The sequence below is a fragment of the Glandiceps talaboti genome, chromosome 16 (assembly GCF_964340395.1).
Source record: "Glandiceps talaboti chromosome 16, keGlaTala1.1, whole genome shotgun sequence".
Classification (NCBI taxonomy): domain Eukaryota; kingdom Metazoa; phylum Hemichordata; class Enteropneusta; family Spengelidae; genus Glandiceps; species Glandiceps talaboti.
In genome coordinates, this window is record NC_135564.1 from 18,464,578 (window position 1) to 18,479,840 (window position 15,263).

The 15,263-nt window shown below is 35.1% G+C and overlaps 1 protein-coding gene across 5 annotated transcripts in view; it reads right to left on the bottom strand.

Moving 5' to 3' along the window:
- The window catches only part of LOC144447837 (receptor-type tyrosine-protein phosphatase F-like), a 28,998-nt gene that overhangs the window by 12,596 nt on the left and 1,139 nt on the right, over positions 1-15,263 (bottom strand). For 2 of the 5 annotated variants that reach the window (XM_078137947.1, XM_078137944.1), the window contains exons 2-10: positions 8,141-8,317; positions 7,151-7,408; positions 5,738-5,870; positions 5,410-5,597; positions 4,678-4,853; positions 3,811-3,946; positions 2,607-2,692; positions 1,804-1,927; positions 160-258 (exon numbers count right to left, since the gene is read on the bottom strand). In XM_078137947.1, the coding sequence (XP_077994073.1) occupies positions 160-258; positions 1,804-1,927; positions 2,607-2,692; positions 3,811-3,946; positions 4,678-4,853; positions 5,410-5,597; positions 5,738-5,870; positions 7,151-7,408; positions 8,141-8,210 (1,270 nt within the window). In that variant the 5' untranslated portion in view covers positions 8,211-8,317. Of the gene's footprint in view, positions 1-159; positions 259-1,803; positions 1,928-2,606; positions 2,693-3,810; positions 3,947-4,677; positions 4,854-5,409; positions 5,598-5,717; positions 5,871-7,150; positions 7,409-8,140; positions 8,318-8,546; positions 8,600-15,263 lie in introns of those variants that run through there. The other 3 variants (XM_078137945.1, XM_078137946.1, XM_078137949.1) reach the window with 3 other exon arrangements.

Genomic DNA, 15,263 nt, shown 5'->3' on the forward strand with positions numbered 1-15,263 from the left:
TCAATATAATGACAGCTGAAGAGTGCTTGGTTTGTAAGCCTATCAACTCACAGTGACAAGGCCCCTTAAGTCACTCATTATTTCCTTCATTGAATAAACACAAATATTGGGGTAATCATGCATATCTACTTCTAATATCTTGTACACAGATTAACTTACCGCTTGTTAAATCCAAGATATCAACTGTTGCCGGTGGTGATGACCCAGCACTGTTCCAGGTCACTACAGATACTTTATAAGATTTGAACTTCTTGAGAGCTTTTGAAAAATAAAAATAACATCAAAAGAAGACATTCTAATATAGTTTATTACATGACAAGTGGCAAGTACTCTATAAAATGGCACATTAAGTTTTGTGTTTACTCAAAGTCGGCAACTTGGAAACTACATCATCAAATTTATTGGGTCAGAGGTCACACGTGTTCAAAGAAGATGTCATACCTCACACCTCTACATAATGCTTAAAAAGTCAAGAGTCAAAAGTACATGAGTTGAGAAAGGAAACGCCATGGTACATATGTATATACCCTTACTATGCACAGTCTTTCGGCGACCCTTCAATATTTCTGCTGTAAGCTTCAGACCAAAGTCTGGCATTTTGTCAAGTACAAACAATTAACAATGTCATCTTAACAACAATCGTTCTTAAAATCAGATGCAGTAACTATTCTGTCTATTTGATTTTTAATCTACATAATGACCTCTGTTTGAACTTCTAATTTTTTTCATGTGTGACTGTTTAGTTCAGGTTTTCCATCGTTTTCCAAACAGTCTCTATGTTATTTACTCTTCCTTTCAGATATACTTCCATTACAGATGGGAAGAACAGTTTTCTTTTGTCTTTTTAAGTTGATGTCAGTTTGTACATCCACTATTTCTCGTGAGACTTAATGATTATTTGCGATTTTATTATTTTTTTCTGGAATACGAAAAAATTAGGGTCGGCAGTGAAAAGCTAGGTGGGGTCAGGTAACCGGAACCAATTTTTTTATATACCTGATAGCATGGCATAAATGTCTTTATCTTACAGATTAGCGATTTCATGGCAATCCTAGAACTCTGAACAATATTTCAGATAACAAAAGTTTCAACAATACAATTTACATGGTTTGGAGGAGGGGTTGGGGTGTTTGTTTGTTTGTTTGTTTTTTATTTTAGAAACAAACGTAAAAGAACTACAACACACAACCAAACAAACAATGCTGTCCCTAGCTACTAAAAGTAATTTAGACAAAGTCATGGTAACAATGAATATGTTAAAGCAAACTTGAAAGGGATACCTTAGTTGAGATTATCTAACAATGACCATTTCTGATAAAAAATTATTTTGCCTGTTATTTCTAATAGCAATTTGTTTTTCAATCTTATACAACTGTTTGAGATGTTCGATAAAAAACATGGAATGGAGGTAACACTGCAGATCTTCTGGCCTTGGCTTGAATCAAAATGTAATTAAGAATCACTGGATAGTTCGTAGACCCACACAGAATTACATCACAGTCGATTTTAATGTGTACTTTTGTTAACGTGTTCCATCATGTCTTAAAGTGTACCCAAAAACCGGGTAATACTATCTCAAATTCACAAAATAGGTGAAGGATATTTTCATAATTTACATGTTGAAAGCATTGAACAACAAGTAACTCAACCATGAATGAAATGAACTCAAATTAAGGAAAAACATATAATAATACAATACATATCCATGGCTACTTTTTTAGCAATATGTTGACATTTTACAAGTTTGCGGTACCTAGCTGGCAAAAATCATTGAGGTCATAAAAAATGTTGTTTAACACTGACCTTGAAAATCATGTATCCTTGCATCGGCAGATTTGTTAACTTCTGCCACTACTTCAAATTCACCTTTTATAAGTTTTACAGTGTATCGTAATACTACTCCTCTCATCTGCCTGCGTGTCAGTGGCTATAGGCGTCATAAGAACAGAAAAACATTAACAACTCTGTGAGGGCGTAATTCTTAAATCATAACCACTTGGTCCGTGTTATTACTGTATTAAGTATCACTTCTAGGAAGAACATCTAATCTGGTGGGTTTTTGCTATATTCACATCCTGTTTAGTACAATGTACATGTGTCTCCAGTTTTAGTGAAAAGGGCGAAGATGATATTGTTGGTTGAGAAATGATGTAATACAATTAAAATCAAAAGGTAGCCGCCAGGCTTGGCTTGAATTTTTTTAGTAATCCCCCCCCCCCTTAATTGACTCAAATTGTTTTCGTAACTCCCCCCCCCCCCACCATTTCACAGTCATAACTGACTGTTAATGGCATTCTACAAACATTACTGAAATTAAGGTTGAGTGTTTCACTGAGACAAGGAAGAAGTAACAATGATTGCAGCTTATTCCCAAAGTAGTTAGTAAAATTAACTACAAATATATTTTGCATATGTCGCAAAACAAAGTGAAGTGCATATGTCCCATATGACATGGCACCTTTCTGCCAGGTTTGAAAGAAATCTGATATTGCATGTCTGAGAAACTATATGTTATGTGTTATGGACAGACGGATGCGGACAGAGCTCAGTGTAGGATCCCCCCCCCCCTTTTGGGGGATTAAAATAGTTAAAAATCAGGTACTTACCTCCCATTGCACAATTACATCTCTGCTGTCCTCCAAGTCACTATTTTCGGACCGAACTCTCGGTATTTTCAGACGGGTAGTTGGTGCTGTTAATAAGTATAGTTTTAGTTGCTAGTATTTAACAATGTCACCAAGCTGATATTTGTTTATCGAGCTATTCAAATAATACCACAGATGAGATATATATCAGTCCCTCCAACTCATTATGAATTTCATGGTACGAGCTCACATACAGCCAGTGACAGGTAAGCATTAACAAGCAGAAGCTGTTGCATGTAGCATGTCTGAAGTACAGGTAAAAGTATCATATTCCATCTGATAAGTACAGTTTTATGGCCTCTTTATACATTAGGTCACATTCACAGATGAATTTCAAGTTCCACTGCCATTTCTTGTACATTAAGGGATGATCGCACAATGTCGCATAAGCTCAATGGGTGAATATCGTTCATGTACAACAAAACCTCCTCCCCTCCCTTAAATGAATATTCACAAGTGCACACACATTTATATGTGATGTAAACCATAATGCAAAATGTAGCGGTCATACCACTTAACGATCGGTGCAATGTAAAAACATGGTAAACATATGAATTTCCACACTTTATGAACCTGCTTAATATATGGTCATAGGAAACACAGAATTACTTACAACTACCGGGTACACTAATGTGCCTGTTATACAGAGAGCTCCAGGCACTAACATACAATGAATTACAAACTGTAAGGGCATAGAGTGACATTTGGAATAATAGCAACATCACAGAAAGTGATAGGTGGAGAAGAATAAATTGAAGAGATGAGTTTTAAGAACATGGCGGAAAGATGACTAGAAATATAGACATCAAAGATTATGGGATGGTTGATCCATATTGAAGGAGCTGTGTAAGAGGATTAATTTGCTGACCAAGCTTTTAGTGTTAGCATATGGGTATCTGAAGAGGAGTAAAGTAGTCCAGGGGGAGCATACAGCTGATGAAGACAAGAAAGATACAAATAACCCTAAAGGTCAAGGTCAAAGGTCAAGGTCTTAACAGAAAGATTGCAGCTAATAATATGGGGGTAGACACAGTCACAATGATTGGAATCTCTATGTATTACAGTTTTTGAAAGATACAATACAAGTATGCTAAAGGTAAAAATGATTCTGACTGGACTTGTGTCTGGTGGAACTAAGGATCTGACCTTTTTAAGATATACCAACCTTGTTCCACTGTCCTAACAGTGACAGTATCTGACCATTTAGACCACCCCGATCCCGGTGAAAAAGCAGCTGCTACCTGTACATCATAGTTGGTATATCCATCTAGTTCACAGATCTCTCTTGATTGATCCCATTCCTACAGAGAAAAGTTACAATCACAACTAATATTAACCTTTCAGCAACCCTATAACTTTAAAAGCTTCACGTATGATATTGTGAATTACACTTGTATAGAAATTCTTGCAACACTGTCCCAAACTCACGGTTAGTTTATAGGGAATTCTATTGTATGGCAAAGGAACAGTCAAGCGCCATAGACGTTGAGTCCCTTAGCAAATGTGTATGATATGATATGAGCTAAACGTTAACAAAGAGAAAAACAACAAATCTTCGTAGAAGACACAGTCTCTTAAATTCTATGAATGGCGACACGATTTAAATGCAAATTATTGCAGTAACAACATTTATTACAAATGTCTGTGATATGCAGGAAATGGCTGATAATTAACCCTGAAGGTTAAGGTCATGGTCAAGGTCTTAAAAGAAGGCTTCCAGCTAATAATATTGGTGGTAGACAGTTGATTGGAGTATATCTCTATGTATTACAGTTTTTGAGTTACACAGTAAATATTGCTCTTTGACTACAAATATGGCCACCATTCAGTCAAACTTGTGCTGCACAACAAAGTGACACACATACGTGCATGTCCCATACAATATATCACCTTTGTGCCAGGTTTGAATGAAATCGGGTATTGCATGTCAGGAAAATAACGTATTATGGATGTATGATGCATTATGGATTGATGGAGCACATTCCAATAGTCCCCGCCCCCCTCCTTTGGGTACTTAAAAATAGTTACTCACTACTGTGACAGTGTTCCAATCTTCGGATTCCCATTCAGAACGATATCGTATTTTGTACTGTAGATCTGCCCAATATGACTGTAACTCAGTTAAGCTACATGGAAGATCCAACTCAACATGAAGACATCCATCACGTTGTGGTGACACTTGGATATTACTTGGATAAAATGGTTTCGCTGTGAAATATTATGAAAGTCAATAATCAATCATAAGCACAAACACTTTTGAAATAAAATATATCGAATAGTGAATAATTAACACTGCCTTCCTATATCATAAGGTTATAAAAAAACTATCTTTTTTAAAATACAATTTGCATTGTTCCGAGAGTATCATTTCCACTCATAACATGCATTTCAATGCAACCATGACTCAAAAGGTGATATGACCAGACAAAGAGGTAACAACATTATATGTGGCCACATGAGTGAGGATTGGGTATTTATTTTGGATTTTTAATTCATTAAAACAATTTTAATATGGCATCCTACTTAAAATGTCAACAGGAAATGGCATAAACCAAGTCTGTGTCTGTCACTCAATACATTGCAAAAAGCCAAACAATGTGTAAAAAAATTGTTATTGCACATACGATAAACATCCATTTGTCATCTATACGGCCAATTTAATGTAAATATGAATGGCGGAGTTCTCTTGCATCTATCTCAATAACACAGATGGTCTTACTCTTGGATCTATTCAAATTAGTTATCAATATATTTATACACATACCTTCTAAGTGTGGATTGTACTCTATAGATGTAGTTTCAGTTCCAAGTTCATTTGATACTCTTACAAAAACACTCTGTCTACTTTCTATATGATCCTCTTCATATGTCATGTAGCAAGAGTGTGTAAAGTTATGAATTTGAGGACAGTCGATCGTCATCTTGTTGTCCGGACATTCCCTCCATTCTAAGCTATGAGGATACAAAGACACTGATTTAAGTTACTATCTCTTTCGATTGGTATCCCAAAAATATCTTTATATAAATATATATAATTATAATTATAATGCACTTATGTATTAAAAATCTTACAACGAAATTCATCAACTTGCCCGTAATAATATGACCTATACGTGAATGAGTAGTTGGTTGGTATGTTATGATGTCCACCTTCATCCCAAGTACAAAGCATATCTTCTCCATTGAAGGAATGGCAGCTAAAATTGACAACTGGAATTGGTTCCTCTGTCAAAACCAAATAATATAGAAGTTTTTGGAATCCATGAAATGGATGTAAGACAAATGAAATTTAACATAGTTACAGTTACAGTGAATTCACAGCTAGTACATACAAATATGAATTGATGTGCAACTCCGGGAGGTAATTTGCAATTGCTAAATGCAAGAACTTATACTATGACAATATTGATCATTTCATGGACGAATTTGCACATAGCATAGATGAGTTAAATATTGTAAGTCATTATGAGAGTAATCTATATGCAAGGGCTTTGCGAGAAATATACATATATTGATATAGTTTTAAAAAGTATGTTCATCATTATGAAAATGAGACTAATTTATATGCAAAGTTAGTTAATCATTAGAAATAAGACTAATTTATATGCATAAGGTAATCATATTCACATTTTACCCCAAGTTATGTTAATCATTATGGAAATGAGACTAATTTATATGTACAAAATTTAATTATTTGAGCAGGTAGTATTTGATATAAGACATAATTGTAATACTCATTCTGCAAATAATAAAACATGATTTTTTTTTAAATTATAAAACAAACAGATTTCACTCATGAAGTGAACCTTAAGATATTTGATGGGAATTACAACATATTGTCCTTACATCAAGACATAATTCAATGATTTAATTTCATTAAATTATTTCAAGATATAGAAATCAATTCGTAAAATAAAATGCACATTACATTATCAGTGCATATATTTCACTAAAAACACATTCATATCTATTGCTTTAATGATATTAATTATACCAATTAATACAAACAAATATCAGTCATTGTGCTACCCACATATTATACGTATAGATACCAATACCAAGCTCTTTCAATCAAAGTCTTACAAGAAAGAACAACAAATTTATCAGTAATAATGCAAAGTATGGTGATTAGTTTGTACAAATTTTCTGCAAAAAAATTAGTAGAATATCTGTATCAAATTAAATTTCACTTCAACAAATTGTCCTTGAGGAAATTACAGACAGGCAGGAAGACAGACAGACATACATACATACATACATACATACATACATACATACATACATACATACATACATACATACATACATACATACATACATACATACATACATACATACATACATATACACACACACATACAGACAGACAGACAGACAGACAGACAGACAGACAGACAGACAGACAGACAGACAGACAGACAGACAGACAGACAGACAGACAGACAGACAGACAGACAGACAGACAGACAGACAGACAGACAGACTTCTGGGATATAAAAACTCACTTCCAACTTGAATATCAATGTCGGTTTGACTTTCATCATCACTATTCGACAAAACACACGAATACTTTCCAGCATCACTAAAGTTGACATTGGTGATAACTAACTGAGACAGATTCGGTTGCAACACCTTATAGGAATCTTCGGGGATTAAATTTGAATCAAAATACCATTCTACATCTGAAGCTGACTGTGCAACGGTTGTACAGTTAATAGTAATTGTTTCTCCAACTCTGTAGGTTGACTTCTCTGATGAAATATCTAAAACAGAAATAGAGCAATTAAAGTTACATATGCTGAGCTGTATTTATTCCGTACTTGGGTGGCAAACCAATCATTTGTTTGTTGCTGAGGATAAGTGTCAAAATGCATCTTCTGGCGTTGTTTCTATGCATTAAAGTTTTGGTTAAACTTGGTGCAAACCGAGCAACAATAAAATGAATGACTGAATGAATGAATATATGTATACACATACATACACACACACACATACATACATACACACACACACACACACACACACACACACACACATACATACATACATACATACATACATACATACATACATACATACATACATACAGCTTCACTCAAACTTGAGGAACTTTATGCAATTTATTAACTATATATGTAACTTTAATCCTGCTATTCAGTATAATATTTCTGATCTACACACACACATACATACATACATACATACATACATACATACATACATACATACATACATACAAACATATAGACACACATGCATATATTGATATATATATATATATATATATATATATATATATATATATATACATGTATATATATATACATGTATATATATATATATATATATATATATATATATATATATATATATATATATATATATATATATATATATATATATATATATATATATATATATATATATACACAATCAGTTGAGCATCTAATTTAATCTCATAGTAATTTAGTAATTTGTTATTGTTGTCAACTCACCAAGACCAGCTGCAGCTAAGGTAATGAAATGAAGAGCAATCAATGGCAGGAAAAACGGTGAATTTGTCATGATTCTAATTGTAGTAGGACTTAGACTATCCCGATTGCACTTGGACAATGGTGCAATCGTGAAAACTCTACCAAACTTCTTGTGTCATCACTTATTTAACATCACACCTATAAAAAGAAAGAAGAATTTTAACAAAATGGTCAGTAATTTGAAAGATGTACACAACAATATTTACTAAATTGAAGAAAATTTCTACTCACAGAGTGAACACATTTCTTGAAAGCAAATCCCACATTTTCACTGATGTGTGATGTGTTTTTATTCCATTACTACGTATGAACCCAAAGTTCATGAACATTCATTCTAACAAAACAATAAATTGTATATAAGTTTTACCTGTAAAACTGTTTGTCGCATGGGAACCCTGTAATAAAACTACTGCCGTCAGACTGTGGACAAATGAATTTGATTTAATAACACTTCAAAAAGTAGGTTGGAACAGGAGAGGCTTGTATTACATTTCATGGCATGATAAGAACAGTTTAGTTTTATGGCCTCTTTATGTGTGCGTCAAATGCAAAGGGGCACTTCTTATTTGTTAGTGAACAATGTACAGAGGTCATACAGCTGTTTTAAGACATCGAATAATGAAACGTAATACATAAGTCTCTGTACTTCCAACATGCTGTGTCAATTAGTTTACTTCCATGTTTATAACAAGTTCAATTCATCCACACGCTGATGCCGGCTGCGCAGTTGGATGTGAAATAGTCTAGTTCAAATACAGTATCAGTATCAGTATCGTTACAATTTACACCTCCAGTCACAGACCATGTTGGCATCCAGAGTATGTGTGAAGTAACATTTTAAGGCCTAGTCAAGAAGGTGTAGGCAGAGTGCACTTACTGGAACAACTATAGCACAACAACTAAGTGTGAGAGCACTAAATGTACATATATTTTCGAAATACAAGAACCGTGCTATAGAAATTAGATAAATGTTATGGCGTCAGAGGTCGCAACTTTGACCTGAATGAGTCACATTTCCTGAAATCAAATATCAATATATATATATATATATATATATATATATATATATATATATATATATATATATATATATATATATATATATATATATATATATATATATATATATATATATATATATATATATATATATAGGAAGTCAGTGGTAAGATTTGGCAGGGAGAAAGCGACGGTTTGCTGTTATGACATTTGAGGACATAGATCAGAAACTGAAGACAAGTGTACTGAAAAATCCACAGAAATACACAGAAAAAAATACTAACTCATCATGCAAGTTTGGAATAGTTGGGCCGAGGAGAGGGATGAAGACGGAATGGACAAAAAAGTCACAATAGTTGTGGACGGTATTGCACTGTAGTTTGAATGGTGTATTTTTACTACAACTTGCGAGAGGTAGACGGTACTACTATTGCTTCGTAATACACGACATTTCAAAAGTTTGAATGGTGTATTTCATTTGCATGTAATTAATTATGCTGTTTCTTTACGCTAGACACAGATATACAATTTCGCTGAAAGTTGTATTTTTGATGTCAGTAGCCATGTTTTGTTTTATCAGTGGCGATTGAATTTCATATCACTAGTTGTATACACATGATGGATGTGATTGTATTGAGTAGTTTGTAATATGAATGTCCTACATAATAATATCAAGCAAATACATAGTGGTATGAAATACACTGTACATTGGGATGTAATTGCTATTTTTGTCGTGCAACATAGCGATATAGTAACGTGTGTGACATTGAATGTTGAGACAGGCGTGTATTCAGTTTGTTGACACGTGTCAGTTACATACACACACACATACATACATACATACATACATACATACATACATACATACATACATACATACATACATACACACACACACACACACATACACACATACATACATACATACATACATACATACATACATACATACATACATACATACGTACGTACATACACACACACACACACACACACACACACACATACATACATACATACATACATACATACATACACACACACACACACACACACACATACATACATACATACATACATACATACATACATACATACATACGTACGTACGTACGTATGTATGTATGTATGTATGTATATTGTCTTCCAATGTGAATCTGATTCTGATTCTGAGTCCAGATTTAAACTTGTTCAAAGCATGCATAGAGAGTGACATTCCATCAAAAGTACACAGGATATGACATGATGGAAGTTTGCAGTACTGAGAACAAAACAACACTCTTGGTATAGTAGGAACCTTTCATTGATATGTGTGACATGTACAAAGAGGCTGTAAAAGCAAAGATTGTGATAAACAGGATGTCATTACCAGGTATTCAATGAATTCAAAACCTTGCTGGAAATGGCGCCCACACTCGGGCCAACAAGTGCACTGGCACTTCTTTACAAGATTTCAAAGTTTCAAGTTAGTTAATATCTATAGATGCCAGTTTATCACATAAAGCATATTGTAAGTTGATAGCAGTAATCAAAGCAATAGTACCAAATGTAGAAATTAAAGTAACCTGGATTTTTCCAATAGGTTAAATTGATTTTTCTCTGACATTAAACTATGGTAGGATGGAGTTTATTTGTTTTGACAAAGAAGAGCTACATAAAAGTACTTGGATATGAGATCATTATCAAACCTACCTACTGAGTGACAAGTATAGTTTTACCTTTATCATATATAGTTGGATAAATACGTCAATATTAGTATCGACATTTTATTGTATTGTGATCGACACATTCTGATACACATTGTAATGATATGATATGATCCTCACTGAGAAAGCACTGTACCTAAAGATGTTCTAGACAAGTTTGAGAAACATGTCAACCCAAAGAAGCATTTAACAGTATTACGCTACAAGTTTAATACAAGATTTCAAGCTCCGCATGAAACAATTGATGATTATGTTACCGCCCTGAGAAAACTTGCTAAAGAATGTGAGTACAACAATTTGAGAGACAGTCTAATCAGAGACAGAATTGTATGTGGTGTTAAGTCCCAAGATCTTAGAGAAAAACTTCTAGAGACAGATGATCTGAATCTTGAGAAAGCACTGAAAATATGCAGATCAAGGGAAGAGTCACGGAAAAATAGAAAAGATATTTCTGAAGACACAAGTGTTCATGATATGAAGTCACAAAGAAATTTCACAAAGAAAAAGTGCCATGCTCAAGGGGCAAGACCAAAGTCAAAAGTTGACGAGAGGTGAATGTGGAAAATGTGGAACCAAGCATGCAAGACGACAATGTCCAGCTTATGGAAAGAAGTGCCGCAAGTGTCAGAAAATGAATCATTTTCACCAGTACTGCAGAACAAAAAAATATGTTCATGAATTAGAAGAGTACAGCAGTGAAGAGAACGATGACACATATTCCACTCAACTTTATGTAAACACAGTACACAAGAAGTCAAACAAAAAGACGAAGAAGACAAATATGCACTTGAAGAAAAACACACAGATCAAGGCAGATGAATGTTATGTAACCATTCATATACATGGTCAAGACATCAAATTTAAAATTGATACTGGATCTCAAGCAAACATAATACCAAACTGGATCTTCAAGAAATTGAAACCTAAGGTTGAAATGAAGAAAACCAGTACCACACTGACAAGCTATTCAAGTGACAAAATACAAGTCCTTGGTAAGTGCAAACTGATGTGTATGGATACCCAACTAGAATTCTTCATCACAGAAACCAACCAGTCACCATTACTTGGATTCAAAGCATCGCAAGAATTGGAGCTGATAAAGGTTATCCTGAGTATCGGAAAGAGGGAAAGTCAGGAGAAGAAAAATAAACTGATGAAATGATTTCCAAAATTATTCACAGTCCTAGGATGTCTAGAAGACCCATACCACATCAAAATCGATGAGTTATACCTGTTGTGCATCCACCTAGAAAAATACCAGCATCACTCAGAGACAAATTAAAGAAAACTCTGGAGAATATGGAAGAAGAAAATGTAATACGCAAGGTAGATGGACCAACAGACTGGGTTAACTCTATGGTAGTAGTTGAAAAGCCAAAAACTGGAAAGTTGCGAATATGCTTAGACCCAAGAGATCTAAACAAAGCAATAAAACGCGAACACTTCCAATTGCCCACAATTGAAGATATAACTGCACGCATGTCTGAGGCAAAAGTATTCTCAAAGTTAGACGCCAACCACGGCTATTGGCAGATTCCACTAGATGAATCAAGCCAACTGTTGACAACTTTCAACACACCATTTGGAAGATATTGCTATCTGAGAATGTCATTTGTCATAAAGTCAGCACAAGAAGTATTCCAGACGCGGATATCACAGAAATTTGAGAACATGTCTGGTGTAGCTACAGACATCGATGACATATTAGTATGGGGCAAAGGTCAATCCGATCATGACGACAACCTGAAAGCAGCTGTCAGAAAATGTAAAGAGATGAACCTCACACTAAACAGTGAAAAGTGTGAAATTAGTGTCACAACAATTGGCTACATAGGAAATCAAGTCACAGCAGAAGGAGTTAAACCGGATCCAGAAAAAATCCGAGCAATAAATGAAATGCCACCCCCAACAGACAAAAAGGGAGTAGAACGACTACTCGGAACAGTAACCTACTTAGGAAAGTTCGTTCCCAACTTATCAACATTGACGCAACCAATCAGAGATCTCCTGAAGAGAGAAGTACATTTCCACTGGGAAGATGCGCAAGAAAAGCATTCGATGAAATCAAGAAAATACTAACAGCACAACCAGTTCTAAGATATTTTGATGTAAGAAAACCAGTCACTCTGAGCTGTGACGCATCAAAATCTGGTTTAGGTGCAGCACTTCTACAAGAAGACAAGCCAGTTGCATACGCATCACGTGCCATGACTGATGCAGAGACAAGATATGCACAAATAGAGAAAGAACTGCTAGCTGTGTTATTTGGCTTAGAGAGATTCAACCAGTACACATATGGAAAGGAAGTACAAGTAGAATCCGACCATAAGCCATTAGAGTCGATTCTAAAGAAACCTCTAGCATCAGCACCAGCAAGACTACAGAGAATGCTACTACGCATGCAAAAATACGACATATCTCTAACGTACAAACCAGGAAAAGAACTCATCACAGCAGATACATTGTCAAGGGCATACATCCCAAGAAATGAAAGCGACTCTAACATGGATGAAGAACTTTCACAACTTGTTCATCAAGTAATGAAAAATGCACCTGCATCTGATGAGAAACTTGAAGAAATAAAAGATAAAACTGAAGAAGATGATTCGCTAAGACAACTCAAGTCCATAATAATACATGGATGGCCAAAGACCAAGTACAAACTGCCAAGAGAATTAAGAATATACTGGCAACACCAAGACGAATTATCAGTTATGGATGGAATAATATTCAAAGGTGAGAGAATATTAATTCCAAAGTCACTACAACAACAAATGTTGAAACTAATCCATACAGGCCACATGGGAATCGAAAAATGCAAACAACGTGCAAGAGACATTCTGTTCTGGCCAAGTATGAATGCACAAATCGCTGATATGGTATCAAAATGCAGCATATTTCTTGAACACCGTAACTCGAATCAGAAAGAACCTATGATTCCCAAACCGGCACCAGAAGGACCATGGCAAGTTGTCGCCACAGATCTATTCACACTAGACCAAGCCAACTACTTGCTGATAGTAGACTACTATTCAAAGTATTCGAAATTGCAAAACTGGAGAACACAAAGAGTAGCACGGTTATGAACCACACAAAGTCAATCTTTGCAAGACATGGAATACCAATCAAAGTGAGAAGTGACAACGGTCCACAGTTCACATCAAGTGAATACAAACAGTTCGCATCGAAATGGGGATTCAAACACACACGTACCAGCCCACATTTCAGTCACTCCAACGGACTAGCAGAGCGAACAGTACAAACAGTAAAAAGACTACTGAAGAAAGCTGTACAAGATGGCAAGGACATATATTTAAGTTTACTTGAATATAGAAATACACCCATTGACATCGGATCACCAGCACAAGTTCTGATGAGCCGCAGATTAAGATCAACATTACCTACAACAAATGCAAAGGTAATCAACCCAACATCCACCAAGTCAAAACTGAAAAACAAACAAGAAATTCAGAAGAAATACTACGACAGAAGTGCAAAACACCTACCTAAACTCAACACAAATGAAACCATACGAGTTCAACAACAAGGTCAATGGAAAACAGCCAAAGTTACAAGCTATGCTGAAACTCCACGTTCATACATCATCGAAACACCGGGAGGAAAACAGTATCATCGCAACCGAAAACATCTATTGAAAACAAATGAGAAACCTCCACCATCGGTAATAACAACAGATACTGGAGATGAGATGATAACATCCCCAGATACTCCCTCAACAACTACTGAAACAGGAGAAAACGAGATTCCAACCACCACCACCACCACCAACCACCACCACCACCACCACCACCACCACAACAACAACAACAACAACAACACCTGACATGACATGACAAAGTCGACAGCTGACAATGCACCGAATATTGTGACAGCAAGAAGTGGAAGAGTTGTGAAGAAACCAGAAAGATTCAAAGATTATGTGTGAATCAAACCACTTTGATCAGGCAGAATAATCCTGAATCAGATGATGGAAATATAGAGTAGGAGATCGGATAGTCCACTCCGATTTTAGATTTGATACAAATACTAATTAAATATAGCTTAGCTAGATTGTATTACAGCAATTAAATTCTACAGAACTCTGATGACTCTGACAATACATTTTCATGTCAGACCAATTGATGATGAGAGACAATACACTTATTATGATTTACTAAACATCGCTCGACCAATATAATCCATATCAAATTTAACCAATAATACCAACGCCCAGCCGGAGTACAATACGATATATAGTCTCACTCAAAAAGGGAGAGTTGTAATGATATGATCTATACATTATTATCACATAAATACGTCCATATCTTCTACTGTGTGACGTCAAACAGGGGTGATTTCAGAGCATATCACCCCTGTTC